General features: G+C 41.9%; 1 protein-coding gene across 5 annotated transcripts in view; it reads left to right on the plus strand.

The window, feature by feature from the left end:
- Positions 1–21,252, plus strand: part of DCAF1 (DDB1 and CUL4 associated factor 1) — an 80,088-nt gene continuing 58,836 nt past the window's right edge. For 2 of the 5 annotated variants that reach the window (XM_077858751.1, XM_077858754.1), the window contains exons 1-3: positions 5,190–5,348; positions 14,892–15,009; positions 19,799–19,875. In XM_077858751.1, the coding sequence (XP_077714877.1) occupies positions 14,900–15,009; positions 19,799–19,875 (187 nt within the window). In that variant the 5' untranslated portion in view covers positions 5,190–5,348; positions 14,892–14,899. Of the gene's footprint in view, positions 125–5,189; positions 5,349–14,891; positions 15,010–19,798; positions 19,876–21,252 lie in introns of those variants that run through there. The other 3 variants (XM_077858753.1, XM_077858755.1, XM_077858752.1) reach the window with 2 other exon arrangements.

Here is a 21,252-nt window from a genome sequence, read left to right on the forward strand (position 1 = left end):
CTTGTGACAAGTTTGGACCGGATGAAGCAGAAGCTGGGCAGAGGGGCTCCCCCCAGAAACATCATGTGACTTTTCGTGGAGAGACATCCCCACCTCTGAGGGAATGAAGAGGAACTGCCTCATGGTAAGAGCCCAGGACATCTACACGTAGAGACACCTTTCCTTGATGACTTTGGGTTCCAGTCCTGACTGGATATTCCTGGCTACACTGGCAATATTTTTCAGAGGTCCAGGCCCATTGCAACCAGGTTTAGGCAGGAGCAGGAGGTGATGCTTACTTCAAGTGATAGTGGTGAGCCTCTCTCTGGTTTTTGAATCTGAAGTCAGACCAGCTTCCTCTCATTAGACAAAGCCATTCTTCTCCAGGCTTTCCAAAGTGAAAGGACTGATAGAAGCTTTATGTGGCTCAAGTCTTCATCAGGGTTGGCCCTAGCAGTCTCCAGTATGCATCCAAATGGCTCAGGACTGAGATCCCTGAATTCCATAGAAAGGTCTCATGACCACAAACAGGTATTGTCAAAAATTGAAGGTCTTTTCTCTCCAGGGCTGACTCCACTGTTGTTTCTCCTGAAAGAATTTATGATTCCAGGAACCTGAGGCAAAAGAGGTTGGGGGTACTTTCTCTTTACCTTCCTTGCACCTGTTCCCCCACCTCTGGAGCATAGCCCCAGGGCAGGCCCCAGGAATCAACTGGCAGCCAGGTAGGGGCATCTGAAGGTCCTGGCGGGGGTGGGGGGGTACCTGGAAGGCAAAGGTTGGCCCTCTTCATGCACTAGCGCTTGTTTGTGCTGCGTGGGTTCATTGAGAGGGGAGCCCAGGGTATATTTCTGGCTAACCCCTCCACCCTCTACTTTGATTGTGACATCACTGTCCTGTCAGAGGACCTAGAGAAAGAAGCGAGCGTGCTCTGGGAAAGGGTTCCAGATGCAGGTTTCATCCTGGCAGGGAGCCAGGGTGGATAGGCTGGTTTGGGGAGAATGACATGTCTGGCTTTTACATCCAAGGGGCTCCTTGGCCTTGACTGCCTTCACCTTTTTTTTTTTTTTTTTAAGATTTCATTTATTTATTCATGAGAGACATAGCAAGAGAGAGAGAGAGAGAGAGAGAGAGAGATAGGCAGAGGGAGAAAAAGGTTCCCAGCAAGGAGCCCGATGTGGGAGTCAATCCCAGACCCCGGGATCAGGACCCGAGCTGAAGGCAGACGGTCAACCGCTGAGCAATCCAGGGATCCTGACTGCCTTCACCCTTGATCAGTGGTAGCCCTTGAAGACATGAGGATGGCTGGCTAGGAGTAGATCTTCTTAAACCACCCTCTGACCTATGATGTTTTCAGTTCTGGGCTGGGACAGAGAGTGGATAGTGATCCCTGGGGGTGGTTACTTCACTACTTCCTAGCACTTCTTAAAATATGCCTGATGATTTTTCTGGTGAGGTGCTCATTTCTCATTTAAATGAGGAAAGTCTGAGTTCTTCCAGCAGGCAGTCCTGAGGAGTGGGGGGCAAAGAGAAACCAGCGGAAGAATTGCAACAGTGATGGCAGCATTAGATCAAGAATAATCAAAATAATCAGAGTAGGAATAGTCATCACTTCCCTGGCAGTTGCTGTGTGCCAGGCCTCAAACTAAGCATTTTACATGCATTATCACATTTAATTCTCAATGCTAGAAAGGAGATCTTATTCCCACTTTCCAGCCAAGGAAACTGACACTCAAGAGGTGAAGTGATTAGGGCAGGGTCCCACAGCTGGTAAATGGGAGCACCAGTATTAGGATGGAGGTCTGTTTTCTTCCAAAGCTGGACTCAACTGCTGACACATTTTCTGCAAACTCTTCCCAGGAAAGAGGAAAAGCTATTTTCTCATTCTTGACCATAAGTGATAGAGTTAAAGAGAGAAAGGTGAAAGGGAAGACCTTGAGCCTTCCATCACCCACATTGTCAGCTTGCCTGCTTGGCCTGTCTAATCTTTAATGAGACCCATTGGGAGCCAGCTGTTCTGATTCACTTCTAAATATTTTGCAGATGATTTAAGAGGGGCTCTGGGGGCCACTGGTGGGGAGTCCTTGGGGTCTGTGGCTGAGCAGTGGTTCTGGGGTTGCCAGATAAAATATAAGATGACCAGTTCACTTTTAATGTCAGATAAACCATATTTTTAAAAATATAAATGTGTCCTAAAGATTGCATTCTGGGGGTTCCTCAGTCTTGCTGGGCCCCTAGTAGGTGGGAGCTGGGGTGGGTCTGGGGGTTGGGGGGAAGGTCATTGGTTCATTTTTCACTTGAGCCTCAGGCCTCTCTATAGAGGAGGGGAATAGGAGGCAGGACTGGGTTCTGGAGATGCAGGTGCAGTGGCCACTGGACAAGGTGGGCTTAAACTTGTCTTTGTGGAGCTTCAATTTCTTCCTCTGCAGAATAAGAGTGGTGGGTACGAATGCTATTATACAGGAGTGGTTGTTTTGCACACTGCATGGGCAGTAGGGATAGTGTTACATTTCTCTAGAGGGCTGCCATGGTTCTCAGGCAGGGAGAGGGCACCCACCAAGTGAATGACTGGAATTCCCTCTTTGTCCAGACTGGGGTCCCCAGAGCCTGGCAGCCCTAAGCTTCTCTATGGTGGCTCCTGTGACCCTTGGACACTTGCTGCAGCAGTCTTGTTCAGCCAACAGTGGAGCAAGGGTGGATGTGAGATAGCTGGCTTTGTTTTCTGGCCCCAAGGAGTTGAAGAAGGTGGCACGGGAACTGTGTGGCACCAGGGTGGGGATGGGCGGGTGAAAATACCTGGACCCTGTGAGCCTGGAAGTAGGTGACTGGAGAGAAGGAGTGATAGAGAGGGGTGGAGCATCCTGAGGCCAAGAAGACTTGGTGCTATTGATTTTCCTACTCCAGTGCACGGGCATACTTAGTAAGGGTGAGGGCAGGTAAAGCATATCTGAGTCTGTAGCCCTTGGTGTTGGGGCCAGGGATGGGCTGCTCTTGCTCTTTCTCTGCCACCATGCAGCCCTATTAGCATGACTTATTGCCCTTTTGGATGATGGCTGCTGCTTTCTGAGGCACACCACAGGGAGGGTTTGGGCACAGGCAGAGCAGGGGGAGACAGTCCAGAGATGTTCTTTCAAAGAGGCCCAAGAATCTCTTTCCAGTGATTCAGGAGTAATGTGCCAGACCAAGCCAGGTGTGTGGGTTTGTGCTTGCATGTTCTTAGATGTGAAAGTGATGTCTTTGCATATGTGTGCCAATGCATAGGTGTGCATTCTTCTGTATCAGGTACATGTTCCTGTCCTGTGAAATATGTCAGTATGCCTGGGAAGTGTATGTAGCCTGGAAAACCAGGGTGTTGTCCCTTCTGCTTCTCAGAATGGGAATCTGGATGTGCCATCAGTTGTGTGGCTGTGTGTATGTGTGTTGGTAGGGGTAGGGAAGCTGCAGGCATTATGGAGCAAAGATTCTGGAGGGAACAGCTCTACAGGCCCTGTAAAGCTCCTGCTCTGCTTCCCCAGTCTCTTGGGTCCTGGCTTCTCCAAAGCCATCTGTGATGCTCTTCAATCCCATCATTGACCAGGGGGAGGGGGGGGTGGGGTGAGGGGGGGGGTGGGGTCCAGTCTGGGTTTCTGAAGGAGAGCAGTGCCATCTGGTGGTAGACTAAGGTTGCACCAGGAGCAGGTGAGCTTGGACTGTGGGTTCCTGTAAGGGCTCTTTGAGAATCCCAGCCAAATGGAAGTCACCATGAAGTTAGCTAGACCATGGACAGAGAGGGAGGGTATCTAAAGCTTACATGTTTCAACCTCGTGCATTTTGGGTATGTGGCTCAGGGAGGCATGGCAGGAAAGTCAGCCAAAGGAGTGCTGGAGGATAGGTGTAGGAAAGTTGTGAGTGCAGCCTCTGGACCCACAAACCTGGGCCCCATTTCTTGAGCCACCTCTCTAGGTTCAGATTTCTCATGTGTGTAGGTGGCTAACTGTATCTACCCTGCGGGATGGTAGTGAAGGTTATATGAAAACGTTTGGCTTAAACACTTGGCTCAGAGCTGAGCCTGAGGTGAAGTCAAAGGAAATGGTAGTGGCCATTATTAATACAGGTAAAGTTCCAGAAACACATAGGAGAGAGCTGTGTGTCATGGCAGGTGAAAGGTTTGCAGAGAGGTGACAGGTTTGTGGCACTGCTGCCCCACACTCTAGAATTTCGTGCCTGAGCAGTTGCTCCAAGTTACACACTTAAAATGAGAAGGGAAGTCTCTTTTCTGGAAAGAGAGGAATGGAATCAAGAGAACCACATCCAGGCTCTGGCTAGCTTCTTAAAAGTGTGGAACCTAAGCATAGCAGCAGGATTGCTGCATCCTGTGTTCCCACCCCTTTGAAAGTGGTGTCTGTGAGGACTCCATAGAAATGCATAGAAACTTGTTCAGTACTTCTAGAGAAAGAAAGACTGGGTAGGATCTTGTCAGGGAGAGATTCTGCTCAGCTGTGGCATCACATTTATTTTTCATGTCCCTAAAAAGGGATACCTGAGTTAGAGTCAGAGTTGTTCTGGTTCCACTGCTAATTGGTTGTGGAACGTGTTGGGCAACTCATTCACTCTCTGGGCCTTTTCTCAGACGCAAAATAAAGGAATCAAATTAGATAACCTCTGAGGTCAGCCCTGCCTTACTCTATGGTCTTTTAATTTTTTCCTTTTCTCTTCCTCCCGTGAGACTTAGGATAAGTATTTATTGATCCTACAGGTTAGGTCTTGAACAGAAAGACAAAGAAAAACCAGTGTCTTCTGTTTAATGAGTGCTATGATTTCTGATCCTCCTGTGTGTAATATTTTCCTAGATGCTGGTATACTCTAGGTATAATGGGGCCAATGAGAGAATAGAACAGAGGTTCACCCCTGCCACAAAGGGGAGAATAAGGTACTGAGAATGTGTCAAGTGGTTGTAGCCCTGGCTTGGGTGGATCGGGTCCCCTCTCTATTCGCTTCCGCCTTCCGAAGCCGCCAATGAGTACACAGCAGTTCGGGTCTATGCGGAAAAACTACAAAGTCCAGAAGTCACTGCGCGGGGAGTAAGTACTCAAGCACCAATCAAAACTAGCGGGCCCCGTTCCTATAAGCGGAACTTCATTTCCCAGACGACCCCGGGGCTCTTCGATTTCTCCTCCCGCCCCCTGCCAGCGAGCCTCGCGCCAAGTCGGGGCGCGCGCGCGCTACCGCGCGCGGGGCACGTAGCACGCGAGTGACGCATAATATGTGGGCCGCTCTGGATCTGTGGTCGCGCTGTGTGTGAGTGAGGGAGAGTGAGTGCGGGACCTGAGGCGGTGTGTGTGAACTGTGGCCGCTGGCGGGGTCAGGGGGGAGCGGCGGAGCCGCCCGGGAAGGTGAGTGGGGAAAGGAGGGAGACGGCTCTCTGGGAAGGCGGAGAGAAGACAGGGCGCGTGGCCGGGCAGGAGGGAGAGTGGGCGCCGGACTGGGGGAGGGGCGGCACCTGCCTGGGCCGCCGGCGGGGAGGGGGCGGGCCGGGCCGCCAGGGAGGCTGGGTCCGGGGCCTGACAGGACTTTGCCTCCTCCAGATTCTTGGCTCGGGGGCGGGGCCTCCACGTTTTTCTCCCAGTCCGCAAAAGAAGCTTCCCGAGAGTAACTCTTCCGCCCGGATTGGGGGGTGGGGGTGCGCTTGCCCCTGCCTGGAGGAAGGGTGCCTCTCGTTCCCCTCGTCAACCTTTTTCCTTCCAAGTCTTCCCATTTTCCGTTCCGTACGGGCTGGGGGGCTCCATCTTCCCTGCCGTACGGCGGCCCCCTTCCCAAGCTGTGTCTCCGCCTCCAGCTCCAGTCACCTGGGCGGGCTCTCCCCTCCCTCGGCCTCGTGCCACCTCCCTTTGCACCCGTCCGGCTTTCTGACCGGGCGAGGAGGGCGGAGCTTTCCGGGCACTCCTCCCACCCCCATGGTGGAGGGGAGGGGTGGAGAGAGAGGTGTGTGGGTCTTGCCGCGTGGAAACAAACCTCGGAGTGCCTGCCTAGCTTCCCGGGAGCCTATTTCCGGGGGTTATGGTCGTTTTCAGCTGGGGTGATAGGCATTTCCTTAACTCTTCTCTTCCTAGACGGTTTCTCACTTCCTCTTACTGTAGGGTTAGCGCTTGGGTTTCGCATCTGTTGAATAATTTTGGAGTGTGTAATGGTTCTTTTTAAACCCCAAACGTATGGAAATGTCTTTCCATACCATCCCATTGTCCTGTTTTTTTTTTTTAACTCTGCTTTTTCAGGGAAGCCTTTTAATTAGTGTACACGTTTAATTAGCATCATATTCCTGTTCTATATGCTTTGTTAATGTACAGAGTGAGAGGTTCATTGGCAATGTCGTCCTGTAATTTTCTTTTTCCAGTGTATTGGAGTTTAAAGTTTACATAAGCTTGTATATTGTAGACTCTTTAGGAATTGATTTGGTATTTTTTTGCTTGATGCTGGCGAGATTTTTGTATAAAGCAGTATTATTTTTGAGTTGTGATATTTTGGATGGCAAGGAGGTAATGGATACAGAAAGTGGATAATATAAAGGAAGTCATTTTATGAACAAAATCTCTGATTGAGCACAGTGTTTTACTGTTCTTGTAAAGTTTTTTGATAGGGGAGGAATCTGAGAATGAACCACAAACATAGTTTGAAGTTAATGAAGTTGGGTCTATATCAGTTTCCTTATTATAATTTTTGTAGTTGACATGGAGGCTAGTAGAATATTGTTATATGTGATCTTATCTGTCATACCAATTATTGGGTAAATTTTACTTGAAGCTCTAAACTTGGATTTCTCACCTCTCTCCTCCTTTTTTTTTTTTTTTTAATAAAGAAGAATGCTTTTAGATTTGTTTCATGATTTTAACCTTGTGAGATCTGTCCTTTACATGTACTTGATTTTAGTCTTTCGTATAGTTTCTACTGAATAGGCCATTATGAATCATGTATTTGGGGAGGACAGATTTTATGATTTAAAAAATTCTAAAAGTTTACAAAGTAGCAGAAAAATGATAGAACTAGCATACTCTGAAAAATCCTTATCCTACCATTATCCCTCAGAAAGTCTGTTACTTGCACAAAAGTAATAGGTATTATCTGTTTCTTGTGTGTTCTTCCAGAGATATTCAAGGAGCAGGTGCATACACACGCACACACACATTTTGCTTTTTTCTTTTTTTTTTATAATTTTTTTTCTTGTGATGAGAACTCTTAAGATCTGTTTTCTTAACAACTTTCTTTTTTTTTTAATATTTTATTTATTCATGACACACACACACACACACACACACACACAGAGGCAGAGACACAGGCAGAGGGAGAAGCAGGCTCCATGCAGGGAGCCTGACGTGGGACTAGATCCCGGGTCTCCAGGATCACGCCCTGGGTTGAAGGCAGTGCTAAACCGTTGAGCCACCCAGGCTGCCCACATTTTGCTTTTTTCATTTGGCATATATATATATATATTTTAAAGATTTGTTTATTCATGAGAGACACAGAGACAGACAGAGACACAGGCAGAGGGAGAAGCAGGCTCCATGCAGGGAGCTCAACATGGGACTCAATCCTGGGACTCCAGGATCAGGCCCTGGGCTGAAGGCGGTGCTAAATGGCTGAGCCACCCAGGGATCCCCTCATTTGATGTGTATTTGAGATTTGGTTCACATTAGGAAAGGATATGCTTTTTAATTTTTTCAACTTCTTAATTATGGAAATTTTCAAATAGTTGAACGAATAGTGAAATGAACACTTGTTTATCCATTCAGATTCAATAATTATTAATATTTTGTTATATTTTCTCTATAGATGTGTATTTTTCTTATTTTGTGGAATCATTTGGAAGTTAGTTGCAGATACATCACCCCTAAATATTGGCAGGCAACATTTAGGATAAGGATGTTCCGCATATTTTTTGTAGGGCTTTATATTATTTCATTACATGGACAGTATTACCATTTAATCCTCACAAAAACCATTTCCATTTTACAGATAAGGAAATTGAGATTGGAGAAGTTAAATAACTTGACCAAGATCTCACAGGTTTATCTGCAGAGTTGGCATGTGAATGCTTGAAACCCTTTTCTACGAAGTTACCAGTTGATTGGTCTTTGGGACTTCTCTGAGCCCGTTTTATCATATGTAAAAAAAAAAAAAAAAAATAGGGACGGTGGCTGTGAAAATTCACAATAACATAAGAAATCACCCAAATGTCTGTCCAATATTAATATTTAGTAATTGGGGGAATCTCAGGGTGGCTCAGCTGTTTAGCACCTGCCTTCGGCCCAGGGCCAGATCCCGGAGTCCCGGGATCGAGTCCTACATCGGGCTCCCTGCATGGAGCCTGCTTCTCCCTCTGCCTGTGCTTCTGCCTCTCTCTCTTTTTCTCTGTGTCTCTCATGAATAAATAAATAAAATCTTAAAAAAATTCAATAATTGGTAACTATTGTGTTATTACGGATAGGCCATAAATTCTGTATACCACTTAGCTCACTTTAAAACATGGTGAATTGAGTAACACACCATCACTGTTGGATGCATAACAGGATGACTGCACCTTTAACGTTTTATATTAATTGTCTTTCATTGATAACTAAATGAGTTATCATTGTTATTATTTTAGTCTGAGTTTATATTTTTCTTGGGCAAGTGATCATTCCCAAAGTTATAATTATTCTTCATCATAATTAATTGCAAGTTTTGAAAATGATGCCAAAAGAAGATGTTTCTGGGGATCCCTGGTGGCTCAGCGATTTAGCGCCTGCCTTTGGCCCAGGGCGCAATCCTGGAATCCCGGGATCGAGTCCCGTGTCGGGCTCCCTGCGTGGAGCCTGCTTTTCCCTCCTGTGTCTCTCTGCCTCTCTCTCTCTCTATGTCTATCGTAAGTAAATAAATAAATCTTAAAAAAAAAAGAGAAGATGTTTCTAAATTAAACTCTAAAATTTTAGTATTTTGGGGCACCTGGGTAGGCTCAGTGGTTGAGTGTCTGCCTTTGGCTCAGGTCATGATCCTGGGGTCCTGGGATCAAGTCCTGGATCAAGCTTCCCAGGGGGGAGCCTGCTTCTCCCTCTGCCTGTGTCTCTGCCTGTCTCTGTGTGTCTCATGAATAAATAAATAATATCTTTGAAAAAATTTTAGTATTTTAATGCCCTTGAGTTGACCTTTATTAAATGTAATATTTTCCTTAAACTTTGGCTTTATATGCTCTACTGTGTTGATCACTTATCAAAGAGACATTCCCTCCTGATCTTTTTTTTTTCCACTTTTTTTTTTTTTTTCCACTTTATTTTTTAGTTATTTTTAGTTTTTTAAAGTGGGCTCCATGGGGCTTGAACTCATACAACCCTGAGATCAAGGCCTGAGCTGAGATCAAGAGTTGGACCCTTAGCTGACTGAGCTACCCAGGCACCCCGTTTTTTCCGCTTTTAAAAGAAATTGTGGTAAAATTCACATACCATAAATTGATCGTTAACCATCCATAGGAGTTGTTTATATATCCTGGATACTAGATCCTTATCAGATACATGATTTGTAAATATTTTCTTTCTTTTTTTTTTTTTTAATTTTTTATTTTTATTTTTATTTTTTTATTTATTTATGATAGGCACACAGTGAGAGAGACAGGCAGAGACACAGGCAGAGGAAGAAGCAGGCTCCGTGCACCGGGAGCCTGACGTGGGATTCGATCCTGGGTCTCCAGGATCACACCCTGGGCCAAAGGCAGGCGCTAAACCGCTGCGCCACCCAGGGATCCCTATAAATATTTTCTATTTCATGGTTTGTCTTCTCATTTTCTTGATTATATCATTTGATGCACAAAAGTTTTAAAGGTTGGAACCAATTTTTCTGTTTGCTCTTTTGTTGCTTATGCTTTTGGTGTCACAAGTAAAAATCCCTTGCTAATTTCAAGGTCATGAAGATTTATCCCTATGTTTACCTTTCAGACTAGTATAGTTCAAGCTTCTACATTTAGGTCTTTGTTTTATATGATATGAGTCAGGGATTCAACTTTATTCTTTTGCATGTGGATATCCAGTTTTCACAGCACAATTTGTGTGTGTTTTTTTTTTTTCTTTAAGATTCTAATTTATTTATGAGAGACACAGAGAGGCAGAGGCCTAGGCAGTAAGAGAAGGAGGCTCCCTGTGGGGAGCCTGATGTGGGATTTGATCTCAGGACCCTGGGATCAGGCTCTGAGCCGAAGGCAGATGCTCAACCACTGAGCTGCCCAGGCGTCCCTTCACAGCACAGTTTGTTGAAATACCATTTGACTTTCTACTAATGGTCTACTGGTCTTTCAATAAATTCTTTTCCCTGTTGAATGGTCTGGCACACTTGTTGAAAAATAGTTAGCCATAAATGTGAGATTGTATTGCTGGGCTCTCAGTTCTATTGCATTGGTGTTTGTGTCTATCCTAATGCCATTACCATACTGTTTCGATCACTATAGCAGTATCTAAGCTTTGAAATCAGAGGTATGAATTCTCCAACTTTGTTCTTTTTAAGATAGTTTTGGTTTTCAGTATTTCCATTTTTGCAAAAAAAGGTCAGTAAAATTTTGATAGGGATTGCATTGACTGTTGACCACTTTAGAGAGTATTGTCATCTTAACAATATTAAGTCTTCTTATCCATGAACATAGGATGTCTTTCCATTTATTTATTTAGTTTTTCTCTAATTTATTCCAGCAGTGTCTTGTAATTTTCAATGTATAAATCTTGTGCTTTTTGGGGTAAACTTATTCTTAATATTTTATTATTTTTGATGCTATTTTAAATGATATTGTCTTCTTTTTTATAAGCTTAACTCCCCCCCCCCCCCCCCCCCCGTGATCTCTACATTCAATGTGGGGCTTGAACTCACAGGCCTGAGATCAAGAGTTGCATGCTCTTCTGATTGAGCCAGCCAGCCAGGGGCTCCAATGAAATTGTTTTTTTTCTTTTCTTTTTTTTTTTTTTAAGATTTATTTATTTATTCATGAGAGACCCAGAGAGAGTGAGGCAGAGACATAGGCAGAGAGAGAGAAGTAGGCTCCATGCAGGGAGCCCAATGTGGGGTTCAGTCCCGGGACTTAAGGATCACGCCCTGGGCTGAAGGCAGACGCTCAACTGCTGAGCCACCCAGGCGTCCCTTGTTTGTTTTCTTGTTTTAAAGATTTATTTAGTTCTTCCTTTCCAACTTGGATACCTTTACTTTTTCTAGCTTACTCTGGCTAGAACTCCAGTACAATATTTAATATAAGTGTGAAAGCAGGCATCCTTGTCTTTTTTTGTAATTTTAGGGAGAAAGCTTTCAGTCTCATCATTGAGTATAATGGTAGCTGTGGGTTTTTTAAAATACCCTTTACCATATTGAGGAAGTTCTCTTCTGTTCCCAGTTTGAGGTTTTTTTTTTTCTTTCGCAAAAGGGTAATGGATTTTATCAGATGCTTTTTCTTTTTTAAAAGATTTTATTTATTTATTCATGAGAGACTTAGAGAGGAGAGAGAGAGGCAGAGATAGGCAGAGGGGGAAGCAGGCTCCCCACAGGGAGCCCGATGCAGGACTTGATCCTGGGACACCAAGATCATACCCTGAGCTGATAGCAGACACTCAGCCATCTGAGCCACCCAGGCGTCCTTCAGATGCTTTTTCTATATCAATCAGATGAGCATGTGTTTTTTTTTTCTTCATCCTATTAATATATTACATTAATTGATTTCTGTGTGTCACACCCACCTTTGCATTTCTAGGATAAATCCCACTTGGTCATGATATATGTTTCTATTAATGTGCTGCTGTATTCATCTCGCTAGTATTTTGTTGAAGATTTTTGCGTTTCTATTGATAAAAGGTATTTGTAGTTTTCTTGTGATGGCTTTATTTGGCTTCAGCATGAGGGTAATACTGGCTTCATGGAATAGATTAGGAAGTGTCTTTCCTCTTTTGTGGAAGAGTTTGAGGATGATGTTGATTTTTTTTAAAATGTTTTATTAGAATTCACCTGTAAAGCCATTTCGCTCTCATACTTTTAGGACGTGCCTTAAAAGCTTAATTTTGCTGTTAAGTGCTTTGCACAATTTCTAGATCTTTATCATAAAATCCCCCCTTTCCCCAATATTCCTCAAGATTGTCAAGGTCGTGGAAAACAAGGAACAACTCAGAAAGTGTCATAGACCAGAGTACATAAAGGAGACATGACACCTCAATCCAATGTAGTATCCTGGATAAGATCTTGGAACGGAAAAAGGATGTGAATGGAAAAACTGGTGAAATCTGAATCAAGTTGATTCAGATTTTTTTGTTTTTAAATCATTTATTTTTCTTTAAGATTTTTAAATTTATTTATTCATGGGGGGGGGGGGCGGGCAGAGACATAGGCAGAGGGAGAAAAGCAGGCTCCATGCAGGGAGCCTGATGTGGGACTCAATCCCCCGTCTCCAGGATCACGCCCTGGGCTGAAGGCAGGCGCTGAACCGCTGAAGCACCCACGCATCCCTCAAGTTAAGTTTAGGTAATAGTAATCTACCAATGTTGGGTTTCTTAATTTTGACATTATATAACTATAAAATGAAATGGCAGCATTAAAAGAAACTGGGTGAGGGATATATGTGAATTCTCTCTACTACCTTTGCAACTTTTTTGGTAAATCTAAAATTATTCCAAATAAAGTTATTTAAAAAAATGCATAGTTAGTCAATTGTGGTTGGCTTGGGTTTTCTCAAGTTAAAGCTTGGGTTTTCTCAAATTAAAGTCAGAGGTCCTATTAGTCACACTGCAGCATTTCCTTTTTGTGACTCTGGCTAGAAAGACTGAAAATGTGGATTCTTCTCTGTAGAAAATAATGTTTTAAATTAAAAAATTTTTTTTGAAATATTTATTCTTCTTTGGTGACATGAATCACTGTTCGTTATTAGAATTGCCTTTACTTTATGAAAACACGATGTTTACATTTTAGAGTTGGTGGTATCTTTCCCATGTATTTCCTTTGGCCTTATGGTGGGTATCTTTAGAAGAGTCCATTATAATCCTAGATCAGCCAGTAATCTTGTGCTAATATTAGACTGTTTTCGTAGAATTGTTGCTTTTTCTGTGAAAATACAAATTTTGCATGGAAGGTCTGCCATTTTGATCCTAAGGCCACTTTGGCAAATAAGTCGATCTGTAAACCATATAAACAGTTGGGTCTTATCCCTTTTGGAGCCCTTTATAAATAACCCTCTCTTACTCATGTGAATTTCTCATGCAACTCCTTCAAAGCTTGTTTCAGCTCCCTGTCCTTCTATATCCCTGGGCTGACCACTCAATCCAGCAACTTCTCTCTCTCTAGCCTCTCATGCTCCTTTCAGGAAATCAGCTGTGAGAGAAGTTAGGAAGCCTGATGGACAAATGGGCTTATAATTGTTATACACCTTCCCAGTTTTCATGCTGATAATGATATCCGCTTTAGTTTTTGGCCTTCTGTTAAGAATGGACAGGGGGAGACGCCTGGGTGGCTCAGCAGTTGATCATCTGCCTTTGGCTCAGGGTGTGGTCCTGGGGTTCTGGGATCGAGCCCCACATTGGGACTCCCTGCATGGAGCCTGCTTCTCCCTCTGCCAATGTCTCTGCCTTCTCTCCATGTCTCTTATGAATAAAATAAAATCTTTAAAAAAAAAAAAAAAAGTATTGACAGGGATAGGGGTACCTGAGAGGCTCAGTCAAGATTGAGCCCCTGCATGGTAGGGGGGTCTGCTTCTCCCTTTCCCTCTTCTTCTGCCACTCCCCCTGCTTGTGGTCTCTCTCAAGTAAATGTTCTCTCTCTCTCAAATAAATTCTTAAAAAAAAAATTAACAGGGACATGTTGTTTATCTTTCATAAACTTCACCTGGAAGACTTAGAAGAGCAAAATATTTTGGAGCAGTGGTTTTTGCTACATTTTCTATTAAAAAAACTTAGCTTCAAAGTTTTGGACCTTAGAGGTCTAGATTAGAGTTTTGTGTGTCTGATATGTAGGTGTATGCATTTTTTAAAAAAATATTTATTTATTTTTAGAGAGGAAGTTGGGGGAGGAACAGAGGGGAAAGGAGAGGGAGAGAGAATTCAAAGCTGACTCTGCATTGAGCCCTATTTGGGATTTGCTCCCATGACTGGGAGATTATGACCTGAGCCAAAACCAAGAGTCAGACACTTAACCACCTGAGCCACAGAAGTGCCCCAGGTGTATGCATTTTTGAGGAGAGAAAATGAGGACCCTAGCTTTCTGTCTGTTCTTAGAGGGGTTTCTAATCCTAAAAAGGGTAAGAATCATGATTTTGATTCAGTTCCTTGTCTCATTTGACAGTTGAGCAAATTGAGGTTGGGAGGGGGTGAAAGGACTTGAAGAGTATCCTGGTTCCCAGTGCTGAGTTTTCCATTGTGTCACAAATAAAATTATCTGAAGAGTCTAGAAGTTAAGCATTGTTGCTTGCTCACCCCTTTTCTCCGTCCTCACTTTTTTTTTAAACTTTTTTTTTTTTTTTTAAGATTTTATTTATTGGGATCCCTGGGTGGCGCAGCGGTTTGGCGCCTGCCTTTGGCCCAGGGCGCGGTCCTGGAGACCCGGGATCGAGTCCCACATCGGGCTCCTGGTGCATGGAGCCTGCTTCTCCCTCTGCCTGTGTCTCTGCCTCTCTCTCTCTCTGTAACTATCATAAATAAATAAAAATTAAAAAAAAAAAGATTTTATTTATTCATAGAGATGCGGAGAAAGAGAGAGGCAGAGACACAGGCAGAGAGAGAAGCAGGCTCCATGCAGAGAGCCTGACGTGGGACTCAATCCAGGGTCTCCAGGATCACGCCTGGGGCTGCAGGCGGTGCTAAACCGCTGCGCCACCGGGGCTGCCCCCTCCTCACTTTTAGGAAGTATGTCAGGTTTATTTGCCTGTGTTCATGTGTTACTTATGTATGTTTTTGATTCCTTAGGCCAAGCCATGACTACAGTAGCGGTGCATGTGGACTCTAAAGCTGAGCTCACTACCCTGCTGGAGCAGTGGGAAAAGGAACATGGCAGTGGGCAGGACATGGTACCTATCCTTACCAGGTATGAACAATTATTATTATTTTTTAGAAATTCATTTTAAAAAAGGGAAAAATTAGAGAATAGTATGGGAACATTTTCATCTTGACTATGAATTCTAAAACCGTTTTGTCTCTCAGAACTAGTCTTTATCTCAGTACTTCTTGAAGCTCTTTAAATATCTTACTTTTCCTCTCAGGCTGTTGGTCCTTATTCTCCTTTGTAGGTTCTTTTCTTGTGTTTCAACCTTAGGGTTTTGTTGGTGGTTCTTTTTTCTCTTTACCCTATATATTCTACCTAGATAGTTTCATTCCTGCCCATGATTTAAAACATTATTCTTAGGTTAACTTTCAAGTCGCTATTTCTACTTTAGACATTTTTTAAAATTTCAGACTCTTTTCTCAGCTGCTTGGTGTACACATCTTTACCTGCCTGTTTGCAGACACCTGAAACGTACCATGTCTACAATAGGGCTTATCATCTTCATCCTGCCTCCTTTCTCCTTCACAGTTTGTACTTTTGTACTCCCCACCTTGGTGTACGGTGTCTTCCTGTACTAGCACAGTTCAGTCTCTACACCCTGTGAGGATTTCTACTTTCTCTTCTTCCCCAGTCCCCCATACCACTTCCTTCATTAGATACTGGTTATGTTTTGACTGGCCTCTTAGGCAGTGTGAATTTTCTCTCCATCTCTAGATTACCCTCTTCTAATACATCTTCCTCTTTGCTAAAGAGTCTTCTTCCTTATATACAAATCTAATTGTCATACCTTTGATCATAATTCTCTGGCTCTGTTTTTCTTTCAGAATAAAATGTAAACTTTTTAGAGGGGCCAGTGAAGCCATTTATGGTTTGGCCTCTATCTCCTTTCTCTGCCTCCAAATGTTAGTTTCCTTCAGTAAGGGATAGTACCATATTTTCTAATGTCTGTGTGTGTTTACACTTGCTATTCCTTGCCTGAAATGCCTTTCTTTGGTACATCTATCTGCCTGGCAAACTCTCACTCAAAAAGCAATTTGAGAATCATGTAGAATTTGTAGAACCTTCTCTGACTTTGACATCCACAGGTGTGGGTTTGGGCACTCCTTTATTTTCTTTATTAATACTCCAGTTATGTGTGTGTGTGTGTGTGTGTGTGTGTGTATGTATACATATACAAATGTATATATAAAATGTGGTATAATTATAATTCTCCCCTTCTTAACTCTTACCACATTGTACTAAAATTTTTTTTTTTGCATGTGTAACTTCACTAAATTGTAAGTTTTTTTTTTTTTTTTTTTTTAATTATAAATGCTTTATAGACAGGTACTGCACTTTTATTGGTGTCTCCTCAGGCAGTGACTTGTGCATGCCTGGTACATAGTAACTGTGTGGGACATTATTTTCCTGAATGATTGTGTGAAACAGGAGAGTGAAAAATAAAGGCTGGAGAGGAATGCCCATAGGTTTTCTAAGTAGGAGGTTCCTGGAACATGGAGATCTTTAACATTTAGCCTTTGATATGGCAGAGGAAAAAGCCTTTTGTTTGTGCAGTGATGTATTCTATACAAATAAAGAGAACTATGGTCCTATGAAAGTTTAAGAGGGGCTAAATGCTTTGTTGCTCTTGATGGGGGAATATGTAAAAAGTACAGTTTTTTTAGGGACAGGATTATTGCTGACTGGTGGAAAGTGGATTTTAATTTGTAGAGGCATTGGAGATTAAGAACTACTAATCACAAGATATTTGAAATGCAGCCACATGAATTAAAGAATCTGATTATTGTGCAGTTAAAACGTGGATTATTGATGTAACTGTGAGAGGATAAAGACATAAATGGGGATGATAATGTCAATGGTAGAGTCACTTAATTGGAAAAATATTTATTGAGAACATATAGTAAAGATACTCATTGTTTTATTTTTAAGATTATTTCATATCCATGATCATATTTGACCCTCAACTTTGTCACTGTGCTATGATATTCAGTAGTGCAAAGCCGAAAATAGAGGGACTCTGTCTTCAAGGAAATAACCATCTGGGAAGTAACTAACAGATGTGAAACAATGCAGAATAGTACAAATAAGTATATAATGAGGTGCTAAATTTGGGAAGTATGATTCCTGAATATTGCATGGGTTATGAGAATGAATGAGTCAGTTTCTTTTATTCACTCAACAAGTATTTGAGGACCTTTTGTGTGTGGGAATTGTCAGATACTTCTCTGAACCTAATTTCCTCTATTGTCACTAGAAGTATCACTGAGAGCTACATTGTTAAACTACAACCATTCTTGGAGCTGCTTGGAAAAGACAACATAGGTAGACAGTGGAAAGCTAAGCTTGGAATTTTGGATTTTAACTCCTAACTCCACTGGGCTTTCCAATATAGGATGTGGTAAAGTTTTTTTGGAATAGGGACTTGAAAGGTGGTAGAATATAGCTTGATGAAAAGCAGAGAATCAGACTTTTCTAGGAAAAGTGAAAAATGTGACTCCCTAATTGAGAGTAGAAGGAACTGGGACATGTTTTTGTGACAGTGAGGAAATGGGCCTCACCAGAGTGGAAGGTGAATATAAGGTAGAAATGGAAAATAAAGTTACATGGAGCAAGATCTTTAAAGGATCAGCAAGTGTGAGAGATAGTAGGATGAATTAAAAGTATAGTTTATTTTAGAAAGGGGCAATTCCCATTATCCAAATTGTGGGTGTATTAGTTCATTGAATATTTCCTGAAGTTCTTTCACATATCTGTGGTCTCCCCCTTATCCCCCAGCTTAGCTGGCTGTAGGTTTTTCATTAGAAAAACAATGAATTTCAGGCTTGCCTATTTTATTGGCCACAGCTTTCATGATTTTTGGTCAGTTTTCCTAAGAAAAATGTGTGGCTTCTTATAACTTTGACTTTTTTTTTTTTTTAAAGATTTTATTTATTTATTCATGAGAGAGACAGAGAGAGAGAGGCACAGACACAGGCAGAAGTAGGCTCCATGCAGGGAGCCTGATGTGGGACCCGATCCCGGGTTTCCAGGATCACACCTTGGGCCGAAGGCAGTGCTAAACCACTGAGCCACCCGGGCTGCCCTTACCTTTGACTTTTTATTTATTATTTGTATTGTTGTTTTGTTTATTATAATCAAGCCTTTGACTTGATTCTGTGAAAAGGGACTAGCATTGGACCAAGCTATGTGAGTACTACCCAAGTTCTGTGATTTGTTTTTTTATATTACTGAGATATATACTGTATAGTACTCTGCTTGATGGATTCTCTACTTGTAAAACTATCACCTATATCAAGTTAAAGAACTTGAGTACTGTGTCCACAAGGCTCCTTCCTGCCCTGTCCTAGTCAAATCTACCTTAAATTACTTTTCTGTTTGTTTTTGATTCTCAGTATTCATTACAATAACACTTAACTAGCTTTCACATGTCAGGTTTTGTTTTAAGCAGAGAACATACGTTACCGTAAACATCAAGGAACCTCTATAAGATAGGGACCTTTATTTTACAGATGAAGCATAGAAAGGTTAAATAACTTGACCAGAGTCACACAGTGGAAGAGGTATGGTTTGAACCCTGGCCAGCTGGCCCCAGAATCCATGTTTTTAACTTCCATTGTGCTATATTGTTAGTTTCAACGGAAGATACTGATAGATCTTATATTGTGTAATTCTAAACATATTTTGTGTGGTAGCCCTTTGTGGCAAAGTGAATTTTCACAGCTTGAAGGGGAGAGTAGAAAAGTAGAAATATTTTTGAGCCTTAATGGGGAAAAATATGCCAGAGTGGGCACAAGTTTTTCCAGGGAGCTAACCTTTTAAGACTAGGAAGTATGGTTTTGTGGACATAATACATACAGGAGAGTTTGAGTTAGGACAGAGCATAATATATGTTGGAGAGTGTATTTGCCTCGTATTTGACTATCATGATAGGTTAAAGTGTCATTCTTGCTTAGGGTATTCAAAATGTGATTTTTCTTGTTTCAAAAAAAAAGAATGCATGAATAAAAAAAAAGATGATTGATACATGCAAAAAATAACATGGATCATTCAAAATATGCTGAACTCAAGAGACCAGTTACGAAAAGGGTATATGTCATTTCATTTGTATGACATTCTAGAACAGGCAAAACTAATCTGTGGTGAGCAGATAATTGGTTGCTTGGGATAGGGGTGGGAGCTTAGGGGGGTGAGGAATGTTACAGACTGAAGTAATAGGACTTTGGCCATGAAACAGTTATGAACTTGGACTCTTTGAAGAGCAAAGAAGGCCATGTGACTAAAGCTTATGAAGGGAGAGTGGATAGTAGAAGTCAGAGATGCAATAGAGGCTAGATTAGTATAAGCCATGGTAGTACTTGGGTATAATTGAAGTTATTGTGGTAAGTTGTTGGGAGATGGAGAATGAATTGTGTCAAGCACTAAAGCAAGAAGTTGGGGAAAAGGCTGTGGCAAGTAGTTCAGGCAGTTGATGGTGTTCTGGGCAAGGATAGGAATGGTCAAGATTGAAAGAAATGATTGAAATCAGGAGATGGTAGGTAGGGCTAACAGGAATTGTTGTGGGGGATGAGGAGAAAAGGAAGGTTTTAATGATGACTTAGGCTTCTGAGGAGATGGTAGTGCTATTTTTTGAGACAGGAAAGTGGAGATAAGGAGTTTGGGAGTGGAAATTGTTTTATGAGATGATTGCTTAGATCTCTGTTCATCAAGAAAATACTTTTTGCTAACTTTTTGCTTTTATTTTACACCTTCATTGTTGAATTGACTATTGTAGGTGGTGGTACATTTTTTTGTATACTTGTTTAGAGTTGACCCTGTCTTCCCTTTGTGCTAGGATGTCTGAATTGATTGAAAAAGAAACTGAAGAATATCGTAAGGGGGATCCAGACCCATTTGATGACCGACATCCTGGTGAGACCTGTGTTCTCTTAAGCCTGGCTCTAATTTTCTTAAAAAAGAAAATAGCTTAATAGGAAAATTTACATTGAAATAGCATCTTTCATGATAAGTTGTAAGATCATCTAATTGTTAAAATATTGCTCAAGGTGGAGGTAGTGAGGAAAAATAAATTCCTGGAAAATTGAAATATTTGTAATATTTATTGAATAGAAGATAACTAACTTCAGGGAACTAAATTATGTTTTATAGCTTACTGACTCCATTGGAATGTTACTTAAAAAGAGAATAATGTTCTCTGTTCTTGACTTTTAGCCCCAAAGAGGTTATCTTCTGTGCCTTCATCTTTCAAACAACAGTTTGAAACAGTTATGTACTTGGATTCTTTGAAGCAGAAAAAGGGATAATTATGCCTTAACTAATGAGGAAATGTAGTTGAAAATACATTCAGTGCCTTGTTTTTGGTTATAAAATTGATACTTGGAACCTTGAATAATAAATAGGTTTCTTGATGTCTGCTTTAGTATCTCAGCAGCTAAAGTATGGCATCTCATGTTAATTTGGTTTTATTTTGGGCTGATTAGAACCATGACAATCCAGTCTGCTTTGGCATGGAATTAGGTATGATATAGAGCTATATGAGACTGGAGACTTTACCATTTTATGTTTTCTCTAAGGTAGAGTACTAGTGGGTAAAGCTTAAATCATATGAGCCCATGCTGCATATCAACTTTCTCTGTGTAAAGTCAGAAGCAGTCTTTTGTTGGAAAAAGAGATTGTATGTGGAGAGATATGAGAATGAGTGAGACTAATTAAAAAAAGGGCGTTGTATGCCTACCTGAATGGTATAGGTTAATTTCTATTTCCTAGATTTTTGTTCTCAAATATAAGTAAGTTAGGCATTTCAGATTGAGTATCCAGTTATTTATGTAATACTTGTTGCACTTGTCCTAGGCATCCCCACTTGTGACTTTAGAGGATTACTCACCTATTTAATTCTTTTTTTTTTTTTTAAAGATTTATTTATTTATTCATTCAGAGAGAGCGAAGAGAGAGGCAGAGACACAGGCAGAGGGAGAAGCAGGCTCCACACAGGAAGCCCGATGTGGGACTCGATCCTGGGTCTCCAGGATCACACCCCAGGCTGCAGGCGGCGCTAAACCGCTGCGCCACCGGGGCTGCCCTATTTAATTCTTCAGTAAGGCAATCAAAGCATGAAGAAGTACGAATGTGAATGTGAATAAGAAATTAAGTTAACATTTGGGGTTATGAAAAGAATTAAAAGAGAGATGATCATGTTTAGTGACCTTGGAAGGGATGAAATGGTAATGAGGAAGAAGGAAGAGACAGAATTATACCCTTTTTTTAGTAGTAAATTTAAAGAGTTTTTTT

The sequence above is a fragment of the Canis aureus genome, chromosome 19 (genome assembly GCF_053574225.1).
Source record: "Canis aureus isolate CA01 chromosome 19, VMU_Caureus_v.1.0, whole genome shotgun sequence".
Taxonomy (NCBI): domain Eukaryota; kingdom Metazoa; phylum Chordata; class Mammalia; order Carnivora; family Canidae; genus Canis; species Canis aureus.